Source organism: Eublepharis macularius, chromosome 1 (assembly GCF_028583425.1).
Source record: "Eublepharis macularius isolate TG4126 chromosome 1, MPM_Emac_v1.0, whole genome shotgun sequence".
NCBI lineage: Eukaryota > Metazoa > Chordata > Lepidosauria > Squamata > Eublepharidae > Eublepharis > Eublepharis macularius.
The window spans coordinates 237,648,827-237,662,553 of record NC_072790.1 but is presented as its reverse complement, the minus strand read 5'-3'; the positions used below and the strand labels follow the sequence as shown (position 1 = coordinate 237,662,553).

The following is a 13,727-nucleotide window of genomic DNA, read 5'->3' as shown; positions in this document are numbered from 1 at the left end:
GTTATTCATGTTCTGGATGGGGCTATCTGTATTAAACATGAATTAAAATAATAACGAAACAGAGAAATCAAAAGGAAGGGAAAGGAAAGGAGCTAGAGGGAAAATGAGAAAAGGAAGGAAATGAGAAAGGGATGGAAGGAAGAAATTGAAGGACATGAGAAAAGGAAGGAAAGTTATTTGTTAAATTAGTTCCAGTTGATTTTCAGTAGCCAAGTGACATTTGTTTATTGATTTTAGAAGATAAACCTGCTGCTTCTCCAGAGGAAGAAGTAAAACAATTAAGATTTAGATTAACACAGCCAACCCAAATCAAACTCAGTGTCACTGAAAAAAAGGTCTTGATCCGGCAGCCTTAAAAGCCATCAAACCAGTGAAATCCTAAGCAGAGTTCCTTCAGTTTAAGCCCATTGATTTAGACTGCAGGAACTCGACTTCGGGTTGCACTGACAGTTTATCAGCAATGTGTGCCTATGGAGAGCTGTGACTGACCCAAGGGCACCCAGCTGGCTTCAAGTGGAGGAGTGAGGAATCAAACCTGCCTCTCCAGATAAGAGTCCTACTGCTCTTAACCACTACACCAAACTGGCTGATTGGACAAATGAATGCCACACTCAGAGTGGTTTACAAAGTCAATGTCATGTTGTCCCCTGTGAGGAAGCTGGGTCTGAGAGAGCTCTGAGAGCGCTGTGACTGACCCAAGGTCACCCAGCTGGCATCAAGCGTTGGACTGGGGAACCAAACCCGACTTTCCAGATTAGAGTCCCACGCTCTTAACCACTACACCAAACTGGTGTAAATACATACATAAGGTAGAAATGACAACAAAAGCAAAGCGCATCACGATTCTCAGGAGCAATATAATGCAAGATATATCCTTCCCCCCATCCCCCTGGCCTCCGCAGGAGAGCAGCCGCACCCCCCTGCCCGCAGCTCCGAGGGGAGGGCCCCTGGACGGGGCGGTCCCGCCCGGCCGGCCAGGAGAGGCTGCGAGCGATCTGCCGGCGGGCGCTAGGTGGCGACTGCGCCCTGCTCGGCCCCCTCCCCTGCGCGGCTGCCCGGCTGCAGGGCCGCCTCTGCGCGCCGCGCCTGCCTCCCGCCGCATCGCCGCCCGCGCCCCCGAGGATGGCGCTCCGGCTCCGGCAGCCCAGCTGACGCCCCTCCGCTCCCTCGGGCGCGTGCAACAGGCTCTGCTGCGCCGCCCGTCCAGGGGAGGCCATGAGCGGCGGGCCCGGCCGCGGCTCCCGCCCGCGCCCTTGATGCGCGCCCCGTGCGCCCCTGGCCCGCAGACGCCGCCGACCTCGCCGCGCCCAAGCCAGCGCGCCCTTCCCGCCGGCGCCGGGGCCTGGCGCAGCCCAGCGATGCGCCCGCGGCCGGAGGGCAGCGGGGGCGCCCGGGCAAGGGCGTTTGAAGGAAAGGCGCCCGCCTGAGCGCCATGGACGCCCAGCCCCAGGACGGGCCGCGCCGCGGGCTGCAGGGCCCCGAGCCGCGCCCCAAGGCGCCGCCGCTCGCCGACGGGGAGGCCGCGGGCCGGCCCCAGGGCTGCCCGGCCCCCGACGGCGACGCCGAGCCCCCCGCCGGCCAAGGCAGGGCGGAGATGGCGGCGGCCAGCGTGGCGGAGCAGATCGTGGCGGCGGACGCGGCGGCGGTGGCGGCGGCCATGGCGGGCCCCGACGACCCCGGGGGCACCTTCGTGCAGCGGCAGCTGGGGGCCATGCTGCAGCCGGCCGTCAACAAGTTTTCCCTGCGCATGTTCGGCAGCCACAAGGCGGTGGAGATCGAGCAGCAGCGGGTCAAGTCGGCCGGCTTCTGGATCATCCACCCCTACAGCGATTTCAGGTGAGGGCCGGGCGGGGAAACCAGACCCGAGTGCTGCCGGTTATTTCTGGGAGCCTCCCGGTGACAGTGAACCTCCCTTCCTCAAAGCCTCCCCCCAGGCTACTTGCCCCATATGGCTCTGACCCGCCCCCAAATCAAAACCTCCTCCCATACTGGGGATGGAACGTGCCTTCAAGTCATAGTTGTCTTATGGCGACCCCTGGTGAGGTTTTCATGGCAAAGAGACTAACAGAGGTGGTTTGCCATTGCCTGGCTCTGCAACTCTGGTCTTCCTTGGAGGTCTCCCATCCAATTACTAACCAACACTGGCCCTGCTTAGCTTCTGAGATCCGACAAGATTGGTCGCAGGACCCCCCTCTACCACTTGCCCCACATGGCTCTGCCCTCCTTCTATCCCTGGTAAGGCATCCACAGCCCCTGTGTACGCCTCTGTCCATGACCCCCCGACACTGCAAGAATCTCTGTCCAGGGTGCTGGAGACTCTGGCGTTGTCCATGGTCCTGAAAGTGTGATCAATTTGCTGGGAAGCTCTGCGTGGCCTTCCCATCCACCTTTCTTCTCTTCCACTTCCCAAGCATTTACTTTTGAATTGCCCACCCCCTTCCCCCAAGAAAGGAGAAGGAACAGGGTTCCCGTATTGCAGCTGGATTCAGAAGGGAGCAGTATCTAAGAAAAAAAAAAGAGCTTTGGTACCCGTAACATTTTACATCAGGCAGGGGACTATGGCCTAGGAGCTCGATTTGCATCCCATTGGTGGCCCACAAAAAATGATTTTAAATCCCTTCCTGATCTGCCCAAGGGCTGTTTATGTCTAAGCCAATATTGGTAGGCCTTGTTTGTTAATCCAGAATGATTTTACCACCGGGCTGGTTGCTAAAGTGATTTCAAATCCCAGATCAACTACAGCTGTACGCTGGAGGTACCGGGAAAGGGCCTGCATTTTATTCATCTCTTCCGTGGTTCTGCCTATGTGAGCACAAGGACTATGGGAACTGATGAGAGAGAAGGGACATCGCAGACATATGGGCTGAGAGACGGGGGCAGAAAAGACGTCATAGTGCTAGTGAGTGTCATTTGTGCCACATTGGGCCAGTACCGAGGGGGGCGGAAACTAGCCCATATCTCAGGGAAGATTAGTGTGTCCCAGACGGTCCTTGCCTTGGCAACTTTAAACTTTGATGGGGTGACATCATCAAGGCCTGTATGCGTTCTGCAAACTGACCGAAATCCAAATCCTACTCCCACGTAGTTCAGGGTGTCTAATCGGACCAAATCCTGCAAAATGAATCATCTCCCTTCCCTTCCCTTCCCTTCCCTTCCCTTCCCTTCCCTTCCCTTCCCTTCCCTTCCCTTCCCTTCCCTTCTTTCCTTTTGCAAAACGGGCTGGCTGTGATTAAGTCTCTAGCTCTCCTCATTCTGATTTGGGAATTTCTGAGTCAAAGAGGAAGGGGGCGAGGGGTGACAGAGGATATCGAAAGGCACATTTTAAAAGAGCTTTTTAAAAGCTTGGCTGTGCAAACATGAGAGCTAGAATGTGAGGGACTTTTTTTAAAAAATACAGCTGAAATTGTCAGGATGCCGGATTTCACACCAGAATGCCCATCTTGTGTTTGCATAACAAATCTGTGGACTTGTGGGATTACACAGGGCCCACGTTTCTTAGCCTTATTGCTGCCTCTGTGCTCAGATGAGGATTTCCACAGCCACCGCTCCTTAGCAACGGCAACTAAAATCAAAAGCCCAGTTGTCACTTGTGTGACAGTTTCTCCCATGCTAGAGTCAAGTCTCCCTCCCCTCCCCAGTCCTGGTGGACTTGCACTCAGTCTTACACATGCGCTCACAACTGCCTACCACATTTTTGTCCCATTCCAAAGACTTCAGAGTGGCCATGCTCAGTTTTCTTCCCTCCATTTCATCCTCATAACAACCCTAGGAAGTAACATAGGCTGAGAAGGAGTGATTGGCCCAGTGAACTTTGTGGCTGAGTGGAGATTTGAATCGGCATCCTAGTCTGGCACTCTAACCTCTAGACCCACACTGGCACTATGCCAGGATGAGACTTAACAACAATATAGTTCGAAATCACATCCGGCACTGAAATCTTAATTATGGAATGGATGCAAGAAAAATGTTTACAGTTGCCGGGACTTTCTCACTTGTTTTGAGATCACGCTGACCTGCAGCCGAATCGCTTAGCAGAGGAGGAGGAGGAGGAATTTGCCACTAAAGCAAGTCTGGAACCCAATAGGGGCACCCCAGCAACCGGAGAAATATCATATGTACAGAGAGATGCAGTGAAAATGAATCAATCATACATGTACTTGGTTGATTTATTTTATTATTGCTTATTGTATGCTGATTTTAGAATTATTGTTTTCTTGTTTTTATTGATTTTAACTGTTGTTCACCGCCCAGAGCCCCTGAGGATGGGTGGTTTATAAATTGAAATAATAATAATAATGTTTATAAAGTGACAAGTGCATATAGTACATAAACGTCTCTTACAAATGGCTGTCAATTGAGCATTTACCATCGGAGAATACTCTGGTTGTAGATTTCCTAGGTCGAGGAGTAGTTGGATAACTTTTCTGCCCTTGAAAAAGTTGTTGATACGAAATGAGTTAAGTGAGCTGGCTACTCGTTGGGCGGGGGATGGTCTTTGTGCCTCCAGTTTGCGTCATTCCATCTGTGAATAGAACACAAGAGCATTCATTATAGAATGGGGAGCTTTTTTGCACTGAACCTGTTCATCTTTCAACGGCGGCATCTGTCACCTTAAGACTTCATTCTGGCATCTCTGTAAGAGAAAAAAGAAAAAAGAGACAACTTTTGGACTATTGATTCGGACCTATGGCCATATATATGCATCCATGAATGTGTATTCATGTCTTTGATATTTCTGGAATCTATTGTATTTATTGGCTTATATACATATGTATTGTATATATTGTTATTTATAGATAATAATTCATTGATATTTATATGTAAGAGATGTTTATTCACTAAATGCACTTGTTACTTTATAAACTTATGTATGATTGATTCATTTTCATTGCTTATCTCTGTACATATGATATTTCTCCAGTTGTGGGATGCCCCCTGTTGGTTTCCGTGCCTCCCTGTTGGTTTCCGGAGGAGCCTGTCTTTTGTGTTTGTACTAAAGCAAATCTGTCTTCTGTGTCCATGCTTTGCTTGAATGAATGCTCACATATGATTTTAGAAGAGGGGTCCCCAGAAAAAAAATCCCTTAACAAGATCCTTTAAGGAAGATAAGCTGGGATTAAGAGAGACGGAACACAGGACTTTCTGCATACAAAGAGATCTGCCACTGAGTTATAGCAGCCGAAGCAAAGTATTAAAAATGCTGTTGTCATTTACCAGCCTGCTTTCCGGGACCAGGATGTGCTAAATTCAGGAACTCACAGGCCAGATACTCAGCCTTCAGTCCAAGCCTGAGCCAGTGTGGTGTAGCGGTTGGAGTGTTGGGCTAGAATCTGGGAGAGCCAGGATCGAATCTCCAGTTGGCCATGGAAGCTTGCTGGGTGACCTTAAGACAATCACACCCTCTTGGCCTTACCTACCTCACAGGGTTGTTGTGAGGATAAACTAGAGGAGAGGACAATGATGTATATGGCTTTGGATCCCCATTGGGGAGAAAGGCAGGGTACAGATGAAGTAAATGAAAATAATTTCATCTCAAGAACCAGGTCTGTAATATGAGAAAATAGTGCCTTTGAACATACAGAGAGTTCCTTTCCCTTATCAGGGAATAACTAGATACAGAGATTCGGGGGTGAAACCGGGCTATGGCTCAGCGGTAGAGCATCTATTTGCCATGCAGAAGGCTCCAGGTTCCATCTCGGGCATCTCCAGTTCAAAGGATCAGGTGATGTGAAAGACCACAACTTGAGGCCCTTGAGAGCTGCTACCAATCTGAGTAAGCAATACTGACCTTGATGGGCCGATGGTCTGATTCGGTATAATGCATGATTCGGTCATGCATTCGTGTGTCCAAGAGCTTCCAGAAGAAGAAGAAAAGGTTTTCATTTCTGGAAATTAGCCGCAGTTCAGACATAACTGTAACTCAGCTGTTTTGCAGTGACCTCACCTTGGCGAGGGATCCTGATGGTGTTTTGCCATCTTCTGGGAATGGAGCAGAGGTCACTGGGTGTGTGTGGGGGAAGTAGTTGTGAATTTCCTGCATTGTGCAGGGGGTTGGACTAGATGACCCTGGAGGTCCCTTGCAACCCTAGGATCCTATGATTCTCCCTGCTTGTGGAGTTTCCTACCTTACGTTTGCTTGTTTTGTCCTTGTCTCTCGAGCAAGAGGGCAACACCAGTCACCAAGGTGAACGAAAGAAGGTGCACCATCCATATTTTGCCTTGCCTTCTTTCATCTTGATGCTTTCCACCAGGGTCAGTTCTCCAGCTAAGCCACCCAGGGATCTGATTGGGATGGAACAACGAAAAGGGCACTGGTTCATCACTGGGGAGAGACTGGTATCACCTCCTAGCCTGGTGCTGCCACCAGCCAAGTCCAGGAGGGGACAGGTGTACTGAGCTAGGAGTGCCAAAAAATCCAGTATCAGGGAAGAAAAATCTCTTCCAGTCTGGTGCCGTACATTCCCAAGGTCTCAGGGCAAGTCGAAACATGTTTTCAAAGCCCACGAGGCAGATGCCAAGTATGTTTTCAGAGTCGGTTTTCTTCCATCTTTTCAGACCTAACTGGAAACAGCCGAGTCACATTTAATTCTGTAACACAATTATTTGTCTCTACTTGCTTCTGCATATCCCCGCTTTCTTTCTAGAGCCCTGTTCCCTGATAAGCTATTTTTCTGTGAACAGGGAGGTGGATTGTTTTCTCAATGTGAGGGAGAATTCGTGTGCTTTCCTCATCTGCTGTTTGAAGTGGTACTGTCCCAGAACAGTTTCGTTGCATGTAGTCAACGTCTGCCTTAAGCTTGGTCTACATGATACCATGTTTCTGGACTGTAACATGACCTCTGGCAAGAGTACTTGTCCCCAATTTTGACAGTTGCACATGATGCTATCCAGGGCTTTTTTTCCTGGGAAAAGAGGTGGCGGAACTCAGTGAGTTGCCCTCAGAGAAAATGGTCACATGGCTGGTGGCCCCGCCCGCTGATCTCCCCTCTGTCTGGAGATCAGGGGGCGGGGCCACCAGCCATGTGACCATTTTCAAGAGGTTCCGGAACTCCGTTCCCCCGCGTTCCCCCTGAAAAAAAGCCCTGATGCTATCCATTCTGTGGTGTAAAGGATAGTTTTTTAAAATAAAATTTCCCATCTCAGTGTGTGCCCCCCCAAGTTGGAGCTTCAGACATTTTATATCCTATGAGTTATTGCTAACTGTCTAAAGGAAATTGTAGAAGCCATTATTTTGAAGGTGAACCATAGACATGCGGGTGGCTAGATGGTCTCTCTTCTTTCAGACGGTTTGGATGCCAACAGATGCTAAAAGGCTTTTCCCCCAGGGGCTTACTGCAAACATACTAATTACCTTGAGTGGAAAAGATTGTGTGAAATCATCACAGAATTTCTGAGGTGGATTTGCCAGGTAGCAAATATAATCTATCTGCAAATGTGTGTGGTAACCTTTCCCAGCAGACAAATTCACCACATGAAAACAGAAAACTCCCTGTGGTGGGTGTATCGTGTAGACTAGGCCTCTGTCCTTGTTTCCTGCGGTGTCATTGATAATTTCCCGCATGTGTCCTTTTCTCAAAGCATTTTCGTGGTATCTGAGACCTAGAAACTTGGTTTTAAGGGGGGGAAACTGAGTTCTCCAGGATGCCAAGTACTGAGCTAAGGCTCCTGTAGGTTAGAAGGCCAAAGTGCAGGATGTTTATGGGTTACCTCATAGCTGAGTCTACCCAAGCGCTTTGACTGTCCCTTGTTTTGGTTAACCATAACCCTTCCTTGGGAGAAAGACGTCATCAGTTTCCTACTGTATCCTCCAAGCACGTAAGCAGAGGATACCAGAAAGAGGCATTCCTGGAACTCTGCCCAATAAAAACAGGGCACTGACAAAAGGGAACTAGGGATTTAGCTGGAACAGAAAAGGGAATACCAGAGAGACAGTGTCTGTGTGCTCATTGGAAATGATCTTGAGAAGATAGAGCTACGAAAAAAGGAAACGATGGAAAATTCTCGGGCATGAAAATGAACAAAACCATCAAAGGAGACCAAAGTTATCCATCCCACCCCTCAGGCAAGACAGATGTTTTAACTAATGAGTACGACTTTAAGTATTTCCTCAGCCTCTTGGCCCAAAAACCTGAGCTCTACTGCAGAAAGGTGATAGTGACCTTCAAGTCTCCTTGGAGCTTTTGGGTGAAGAGAGGTGCGGAATTCAAAGGGAAGTCCCGGTAGGTTCTTCGTCTGCCGCACCAGTCAATCTGACTTTTGCAATCTGCATATAAAATACACTTTCTCTGAGTCAAAGGCTGATTGCGCACACATGGGATAATGCACTTTCAATGCACTTTATCAATCGTTTGGGGTGGATTTTTTGTTCCGCGCATGAAAAAATCCGTTCCAAATGATCTATAAAGAGGATTGGAAGTGCATTATCCAACATGTGCGGAATCACTCAAAGTTTGATTCTGCCATCAATCTGATCTCCCTGTTATTCAAGTGGCATAGTCACCTTTTTAATGATGCAGTATGACAACATGTAGGTTTCTCTGTTCGCCTTTTACCTTTTGTTAAAAAAGGAATATATTCAAAACGTTTGCAAGCTGCTCGGAAGTTTGGGAGGAGACGTGTTAGGGAAATGGTAGGGTACCAGCTAATTGGTATCATCCAAAGATGGTTTTTGTGGCAAGATTTCAGAAGGGGGTCCACCCCCCTGAGTTTGACCCTGGAGAGGAAATAGTACAGTCGAACATAGTGAGGGTGATTTCTAACCAGTCAACTGCTGTACAAATGTAACATCTGCCCTAAATCTTTTTCAGATTCCTTGGTGTGCTTTGTGTGCAATAAAGGGGTTGTGGTAGTTAGATTACTGGGCACCTTAGGATGTCATGGGGGGGGGGCTGAGCAGAGAAAGGGGTTTCCAGTGGGTGTTCCCACTATGTTTAATCCTAAACAGAGCTACGCTCTTCTAAGTCCATTGAAGTCAGCGGGCTTCGAATTGCCGAGCAAGAGCCTAAGAGAAATTAAAAGATAGATATCAGGCCATGCTTAATCTATAATATGATCTATGGCTCCCGACAAACAGGAAGTCGTGACGTCTGAGTCAAGCTCTTCTCAGATTCCAGACCGTAAAACGGCTGGTGATTATGGCTTTCATTCAGTGAAAGCAATCTCAGCTGAATGGTCATGCGAGTTTCAATTGATTGAATTTGCATCCATTTGCATATGAATAAAACAATAGCTCAGACAGTTAAAAATGCATCTTCCCCTTTCATTTTAGATAATGCATGTATCTGTTGCGGCAGACACCATCTCAGAAGAGATGGTGAAGGAGAGGAGAATGTTGTCAGTTGCGATATGTAAAGTCCTCTATTAAAGAGAAGGGAGGAATGCCTCTTCTTATATCATGTCCACACATATCATAGCAGAATCACCTCAGAAGAGGCATTCTTGTCCAGTATTTGAGAAGGGAAAATGTCTTTTCTTATATGATGTCCACATGGCAGGCACCAATTTAGAAGAGCCATCCCCTATTTTGTGTGGGAGAAGGAAGAATGGCTCATCTTACGCAGCAGACACCATCTCCAGAGAAGCATTCCCTGTTCTGAGTGAGAGAAAGGAGAATGCCTCTTCTTATGTAATGCCCACACAGCAGGTACAATCTCAAAATAGACATTTTATGCAGGACCAGGGAGAATGCCTCTTCTTACACAGCAGGTACCACCTCCAAAGAGGCATTTCCTTTTTGTGTATGTGTTTTGTGTGTGTGTGTGTGTGTGTACACGTACAAGAATGACTCTTCCAGAAAGGCACCTACCACCACCAGTGAAATATATAGTTATATATTTCTGATAAATAACACTTTTTAAAACTTAGCCCAACATTTATTAAAATTATTTTTATATAATAAAAGTTTTTTTTTAAAAAAAAAGCTGCAGTTTTTTCCCCTTGCTAAGATAAAGAAAGCAATAATCTTAGGGTGATTTGATCTTTTATTGATTCTACTTTTTTTCCACATGGCACCATGCGGTTTCCCCCTGAGCTTCACAACAACTCAGTGATGTAGGCTAGGCTGAGAAAGAGTAGCTGAACAGTGAATTTTGATGGCCGAGTGCGTATTTGTTCCTAATCTGACACGCTACGCACGAAACCAAACTGGCTATTCTGTTTTAAGCACTCCCTTAAGAGGGCATCAGTATTCCCTCACAAGCCAGACAGTTTATTGTAGAAGGAGAGGAGGCTAAAATACTTGACCTGACTCCCAGAATCCTTTGCTTATGCCTCTCGGCGTGTATATGCATTGTGTCTGACTGCAGGCCTTGCTCATTGATTCCTGGCAGTTGGCACAATAGAGTGATGATTTTTGACCTTATTTTGAGGAACAAATTTAAAACACGATTGAGCAGCATTTATCGCTTAACGATTGTTAGTCAATAAACACATGGCTTCTCCCTGTATTAATTCTCAGAGCTATTAGCAAGCCATGGGGAAGCAAGCCAGGAGCTGGGGAATATAGCTCGCAAAGAAAATTCTCCTACATAAATTGAGAGAATGAGAGGTCTTTTAAAGACCATTTTTTATCTGTTTCGTTCTACAGCCAGGAAGCTACAATTGACTTCCCAAATGCTTTGTTTGTATGTCTGCAAATAAAACTAGTGTTTAACAACAACATTCGATTTATATACCACCCTTTAGGATGACTTAACACCCACTCAGAGCAGTTTACAAAGTGTGTTATTATTATCCTCACGATAATCACCCTGTGAGGTGGGTGGGGCTGAGAGAGCTCCAAGAGAGCTGTGACTGACCCAAGATCACCCAGCTGGCTTCAAGTGGAGTAGTAGGGAATCAAACCTGGCTCTCCAGATTAGAGTCCTGCCACGCTTAACCACTACACAAAACTTGGTAGTTTAGTGTCCCAGGTATGAATCTCCACTCTGCCATGGTAGCTCATTGGAGGACCTTGGGCTAGACACAGCTCTCTCAGAGCTCTCTCATCCCCACCCACCTCACAGGGTGATTATTGTGAGGATAATAACAACACACTTTGTACACCACTCTAAGCGGGTGTTAACTTGTCCTGAAGAGTGGTGTATAAATGAATGTCATTATTATAATGTTATTATTCTCGCAACTCAGGGAACTGGTGGAGGTATCCTATATTTTACCCAAACCGTCAAAACGAGCTCTGTGGTGGAAAGCGCCGTTAAGTCACAGTTGACTTATGGCAACCCCATAGAGTTTTCAAGGCAAGAGATGTTCAGAGGTGGTTTGTCACTTCCTGCCTCTGTGTAGGAACCCCGGACTCCCTTGGTGGTCTCCCATCCAAGTACTAACCAGGGCCAACCCTGCTTAGCTTCCAAGATCTGATGAGATCAGGCTAGCCAGGGCCATGCAGGTCAGATCCAAATGGTTTCTTCCACATTTGCCTTCTCGTTTGCAGGTTCTACTGGGACTTGATCATGTTGCTGCTGATGGTGGGGAATTTGATCATCCTGCCCGTGGGAATCACATTCTTCAAAGACGAGAACACGCCGCCCTGGATCGTCTTCAACGTCCTCTCGGACACCTTCTTCCTGGCTGACTTGGTGCTGAACTTCCGCACGGGCATCGTGGTGGAAGACAACACAGAGATTATCCTGGACCCACACACCATCAAGATGAAGTATCTCAAGAGTTGGTTTTTGGTTGACTTTGTCTCCTCCATCCCTGTCGACTACATCTTCCTCATCGTAGACCTGGAGACCCAGGTGGATTCCGACGTCTACAAAACGGCGCGGGCCCTGCGCATCGTCCGCTTCACCAAGATCCTTAGCTTGTTACGCCTCCTTCGCCTTTCCCGCCTCATCCGATACATCCACCAATGGGAGGAGGTGGGTCTGTGTCAGGCCTGTGCCATTCTCTTTAATTAGATCGCTCCGACCCGGCATACAAAGTAAATTTATGGCTTAAAATTTCAAACCATCTGAAACCTTTTATCTCAAGTACAATCTGAAAAAATAGAGGGACCGTGAAAACAAATCGAGGGGGTGGTACTTTGTGCTGAATGCCTGAGAAGGGAGAATTGTCTTCTTCAGGTGCCTGGAATTTAAAAAAAAGGAAATGCCAGGCAAACAGAAGAAATGAAGGAGTCTCATATTGAGGGTGCCACAACAGAGAAGGCTCTGTGCTTAGTGGCCTCCTTATTTCAGGAGGGACAAAGGCAGATGTAAAGAAAAAATGTAGTAGTAAGGGTCGCCAACTGGCCTGGAGAAAAAGGCCTTGCCCCTTTCTTAGAAGCTGAATGGGCTGTTGTTTACCGAGCGATGTTATGACCCCCATGCCAGGAAAAGCTTCATCCGCCCCTGTCCACACACTATGTATGTACATATGTGCTGTCAAGTTGCAACTGACTTATAGCACCCCAGTAAGGGTCTCTCAAGGCAAGTGAGAAGCAGAGGTGGTTGGCCAGTGACTTCCTCCGCAGAGTCGTCTTTGGCGGTCGCCCATCCAAGTGCCAACCCTGCTTAGCTTCTGAGAACTGGCAAGACAAGACTGGGCTGTACCATGCCACCTTCCCTCCCACCAACACATTAAAGGGACAGGACATGTTTCTCCAGGCCTGTTGGCAGCCCTGTGTCCCATCTTCATCCAGACAGTTCCCCAGTTTGCCAGATCAAATGTTCTCCCTTTCAGGGCAGCAAAGCATCCCTGGAATTTTTAGACAAGACATACGACAAAATCTGCAGTAGCTGAACTTGGTAGCAACATACACTCTAAACCCAATAGACATATTTACTCAGAATCTCCTGGCAGGAGGCTATGATAATGTTCAGGCAAAGCTGCACCTTTTGAGTTTCTGCCTGTTGCCCAGCTATGAAAGGCACAGAATCGTTTGTCAGGAAAGAGTCACTAGTTCTTGGGGCTGTAGCAAAGAGGTGTTCCTAGGGGTCTTGTAGCATAGTGGTTAAGTGGCTGGGCTGCAAATCAGCACTCTGCTGGTTCGAATCCCATGACTGCCATGGTTTCTGGCCTTGGGGAAGCTGCTCCTCTCAGCCCCAGCTCCCCAGCTGTATTGTGGGGATAATTATAATGCTGTCTTTGTTCACTGCTCTGAGTGGACACTAATCTGTCTAGAAGGGTGGTATGCGAGTGTACTGTTGTTATTAGTGGCAAGAATTTCTTGGGGAACTCAGGCTTGAAAAGGTGGGGGAAGAGAAGGCCTGCAGCCACAGTGTTACAGTGCAGGGAGGCCTTTGGGTACACTAGAGAGGAAAAGTCCCTTGTAAGTTAGTGTGGAACGACGAAAGCATAGTGCATGCACCAAAGGATATATCACGTTGGAATTCTGTGACTGGATCTTGTGCTGAGGTGCTGAGGAAAGGTTTTTTAAACTGTTCCCCTTGCCAACATTTTAATAACAACAACAACATTCAATTTATATACCGCCCTTCAGGATGACTTAACACCCACTCAGAGCAGTTTACAAAGTATGCTATTATTATCTCCACAACAACAAACACCCTGTGAGGTGGGTGGGGCTGAGAGATCTCTGAGAGAGCTGTGACTGATCCAAGGTCACCCAGCTGGCTTCAAGCAGAGGAGTGGGGAATCAAACCTGGCTGTCCAGATTAGAGTCCTGCCGCTCTTAACCACTGCACCAAACTGACTCTCAACACCCCACCCCCTGTGCTTCTGTTAGCTCCATTAGGGGAAAGTACTACTGTGTATTCAACTATTCTGTGCCCAGAACAAGGATT

General features: G+C 47.8%; 1 protein-coding gene across 1 annotated transcript in view; it reads left to right on the top strand.

Annotated features, from left to right (window-relative positions):
• The first annotated feature begins 1,594 nt into the window (after positions 1-1,594).
• The window catches only part of HCN3 (hyperpolarization activated cyclic nucleotide gated potassium channel 3), a 30,205-nt gene continuing 18,072 nt past the window's right edge, over positions 1,595-13,727 (top strand). The window contains exons 1-2 of the mRNA XM_054985360.1: positions 1,595-1,836; positions 11,432-11,861. Of these exons, the coding sequence (XP_054841335.1) occupies positions 1,595-1,836; positions 11,432-11,861 (672 nt within the window). The remainder of the gene's footprint in view (positions 1,837-11,431; positions 11,862-13,727) is intronic.